Below are 4,069 nucleotides of genomic sequence, written 5' to 3'. Positions count from 1 at the left end.
TGCCTCGGGGGCTTCTGCAGAGAGCTGAGGTCGGGTGGTGCGGCGGCGGGTGCCCTGTCTGCGTGCGTGTGACCGCCGGCTCCACACACGGGCTGCTGTCGCCCCAGCCGACGTGGGAGCTGGCACCCTGTCCACTGTGGCATCCCAGGAAGGGAAGGGGCGCCCTGATCCTCCACTTGTGGGCGTCCCCTTTGCTCGCATTAAGCTGGAAGAGGCGAGCTCCCGACGGTGGTGAGACTCCTGCACCTCCTCATTTTCTGCTGACCTAGCCCCTTTGCCTTCAAGGTGAGAACAGCCAGGAGTTCAGCCCCACCTTTTCAGGACGAATCTTCATCGCAGGCTCGAAGCAGTACAGGTGAGTGTATTGGGTGGGAAGGAGGGATACGCACCTGGCAGCCACTCACACCTCGCAGCGTGACGGGTTACTATCATTCTTCCCTAGTTCTTGTTACAGCCTGGTTTCCAGCCACAGGCAGAGCCTCTCACTGGTGTGCAGCTACCAGTGCAGGCTCAGAAAGCCACTTCCGGTCCTCTGCAGGAGGCACACAAGTGGGCAGCAGGGCCAGGCCTGGCCTGCACATCTCTCACCCCAGAAATGACTTTTGGCAACTGAGCTGAACCCAGAAACAGTCTCCCCTCTACCACCAGGCCAACTCTTGCAAGCAGGAGCCAGACATAGTGCTAGAACCTATTATCCCAGAACTCTGGGAAACTGAGGCAGGAGGGTCTTAAGTGGGAGCCTAGCTTGGGTAACTCAGTGACTTAGTGAGACTCTGTCTCAAAAATTAAAAAGCCTGGGGCTGTAGCTCAGTGCAAAGGCCCTGGGTTCAATTCCTAGTACCACAAAGAGGGGTAGAGCTGGGGAGGCTTCTGCTGTAGAAACAGGAAAGGCTTAGTACTTGGTCGAATTCTTTGTCACCTCTGGCACCTCTTGGGCCAGGGAAGGGTTTCTGATGAGCCCACCCTTCTGAGCTGAGCTGAGCTGCTGAGAAGCCTGCAGGCTGCCGTGGTCCCGGGTCCAGGGTGGGGTTGGTCCCCACAGCTGGCTGTCCTGGGGCCAGTCCCCTCAGTCTCTGGCAGGATGCAGAAAGCAGAGCCATGGTGGGGACAGCCTCTAGGCCACCAGTGAAAGGCAGGCACCCTGGTACGGACAAGGCATCTGTGCTGGCAGCTCCCACATTCCACCAGCAGCTGGGGGTTCCAGGATCCCATGAGGCAGAGGACACAAACAAACCACTGTTGTCCACGAAACCTGAGCGTACCTATCCAGGGAAGTCCCAGAAGCAGCTGCCCCAGAAAGACTGAGCCCCGGCCCCCACCCTCAGAGCAGGCACAGAGCTGGTCATCTCCACCGTGCCTGGCAGAGATACTGTGTTCATTTTGTGAATGGAAAAGCTGGTGTCCTGGAGTGTCCTCGCAGGCTCCCGTGAGTGCAGTCACGTGCCACACGGTGACTTCTGGTCAGCAGTACACCATGGTGGTCCCATGCGAGGCCTCGCCTATCAACACTGTGCTGTCCCACTCAAACGCGAGTGTCCATGACAGTCACACAGCAAGCAGGACCCTAGCACGCCCTTCTCAGGATGAGCGCCTGTTGTCAAGCAGTGCGTGATCACAGGAATGGCTGGGCTGATGCTCGCATGGTCCTCCCGTCAGACGCAGTTAACCAAGTCTCTCCATCCTCCTGCCTCCTTGGCTCACAGCATAAACCGCCCCCACCCCATCCCAGGTACTGGGCAAACTCAGGACAACACCACTGAGGTATATCCCTGGTCCCTGTCCCTCTTTTGACAGCCAGTCAGAGAGTCTCGATCAAATCCCCAACAATGTGGCTCATGCAACTGAGGGCAAAACGGCCCCCGTGTGTTGGAAGGGAAAGCGTCGCAGCAAAGCCCGAAAGAAACGGAGAAAGAAGAGCTCGAAGTCCCTGGCACAGGCCAGAGTGGCCCTGGCCAAGCCCCTGCCCAGGACCCCTGAGCAGGAGAGCTGTGCAGTCCCGGTGCAGGTGAGATCCACCACCCGGGGCGGGCCTCGGCTCATGGGCCTGGGTCCTGACACCATGTTTTCCCCACAGGAGGATGAGTCTCCACTAGGCACCCTGTACATCAAGCATGCCCCCCAGTTCACCAAGCCTCTGAAGGAACCAGGTTCTGGCCACCTCTGCTCCAAGAAACTCGATGAGGGCCTGCAGCCAGTGCTGCCACGACCGGAACTCCACAAACTGATCAGCCCCTTGCAATGTCTAAACCATGTGTGGAAACTGCACCATCCCCAGGACGCGGGCCCCCTGCCCCATCCTACCCACCCCTTCCCCTACAACAGACTGCCCCATCCCTTCCCCTTCCACCCTCTCCAGCCCCGGAAGCTGCACCCCCTGGACTCCTTCCTGGGCAAACTGGCCTGTGCAGAAGGCCAGCAGCCCCTGCCTACCCCAGCCCTGGGAAAACCAGTCTGTGTGGATACTCAGAAGCTGCTGCCTGGCCCGCCCCGTGAGCCCAGCTGCCCGTCTCGTACCTGGGAGAAGTGTTCTGTGGAGGAATACCTGGCACACGCTCTGCGCGGCAGCGTGAGCTCAGGCCAGGCTCCTAGCCTAGCCACCCTGGCCAAGACCTGGTCTGCAGGGGGCCCCAGGCCTCAGGGGCCTAGCCCCGAAACCGAAGACAACGAGGGGGTGCTGCTTACTGAGGTAACTAATCTCCCAGGCTCCTGCCCTTGTACCTTCACCACCAGCACCTAGGCCAGGAGCCACAGCTGACCAAGTAGCATCCCTCCAAGCCAGCAGACCTTAGGGTGGCTCTCTTCCTGTTGGCCGAGCCTGTGGCGACAAGTCAGATGGCCGCCAAGGGTTCATCAGGACTGTTAGCTTTCATTGCCAGGGCGAGATGCCCGAAGGAATCAGCATGCAAGGAAGGAAGGTTTTCCATGGCTCCCAGTTTCAGAGGTCTCAGCCCCTGGTCTTGGCCCTGTTGCCTTTGGCCTGTGGTGGCACTGCACAGCATGATGGGAGCACCTGATGGAAGAGGCTGCTCACCTCACAGTGAGAGAAACTGAAGAGGGCCCGGTGCCCTTTCTCCTCCAGGCCTCACCCCCGAGTCCCAGTTTCCACCTGGCCCATCTCGGAAGGGTCCACCATGCCCAGCAGCTCCACAGGCTGGCAGCCAGGCCCTCGGCACACAGCCCTGGGTACATCCAGGATCCAGCCACAGCAGGGCTGGCACCGTTGTTACTACCTACAGCCTCACTGCACAGACTTTCTAGCTGGTCCCACTTTTAATTCTTCCAATCAGTCACCCTGTTGTGGCTGAATTGTGTTTGTGAGAGTAACATGCATTCTGTGAAATGGAGGAAGCCTCTCAGGCTGAGGGAGGACAAGGGTTTTGCCATCTTTGCTGCCTGCTTCCTTCCCTTCGCTGGTTCTTGTCCTGGAAACCTTGGCACTTGAAACAGCTTTACTTAGCTTTACTTCCTGGGAGTTTGTGATTTTGTTTTGTTTGTTACTGAGGATCGAACTCGGGACCTTGTGCCTGTGAAGCAGGCAGCAGAACCACTGAGCTAAATCCCCAGCCCCTTCCTAGGTTTTTTGTTTTGTTTTGTTTTGGGTTTTTTGGTTTTTGGGTTTTTGGGTTTTTTTGAGACAGGCTGTCACTATGGGAGAAAAAAAAACTCACTATGTATCCCAGACTGGCCTCAAACTCAATGGCAATCCTCCTGTCTCAGCCTCCCAGCTGGGATGACAGGCGTGCACCATGCCTGGGTCTGTTCTCTTCTGATGTTATCTTGTCTCCAACCTTTGTGTTGCTCCTATCTTCTGTCTTCTGGTAGCTCCCGAGGTATTACCCATCATCGAGGTTGTTGGGAATCCCATTACTGTCCCGGTCACAAACCCAGGGTCCTTTTTTGTCACCAGAGTCCTCCGGCTAGCCCTACCTCACCCTCCCCTACCCTCCCCTCCCACTCCTCAGAGCCCTACCTCAGACCAGTCCCAACAGGGCCACCAGCTACAGACCTGGCCTTCGCCATAACCCTCAGCCCCATGCTGCCCTGGCCACTGACACCATCTCTTCCCCTC

The 4,069-nt window shown here is 57.9% G+C and overlaps 1 protein-coding gene across 1 annotated transcript in view; it reads left to right on the top strand.

Moving 5' to 3' along the window:
* The window catches only part of Map3k14 (mitogen-activated protein kinase kinase kinase 14), an 18,978-nt gene that overhangs the window by 3,944 nt on the left and 10,965 nt on the right, over positions 1–4,069 (top strand). Inside the window, exons 3-5 of the mRNA XM_010642897.2 lie at positions 286–355; positions 1,795–2,005; positions 2,075–2,686. Of these exons, the coding sequence (XP_010641199.1) occupies positions 286–355; positions 1,795–2,005; positions 2,075–2,686 (893 nt within the window). The remainder of the gene's footprint in view (positions 1–285; positions 356–1,794; positions 2,006–2,074; positions 2,687–4,069) is intronic.

Source organism: Fukomys damarensis, unplaced genomic scaffold (genome assembly GCF_012274545.1).
Source record: "Fukomys damarensis isolate Sample0158 unplaced genomic scaffold, DMR_v1.0_HiC HiC_scaffold_13, whole genome shotgun sequence".
Taxonomy (NCBI): Eukaryota; Metazoa; Chordata; class Mammalia; order Rodentia; family Bathyergidae; genus Fukomys; species Fukomys damarensis.
Note: the sequence above shows the minus strand (reverse complement) of the source record. Positions and strands in the feature narration are given on the sequence as shown.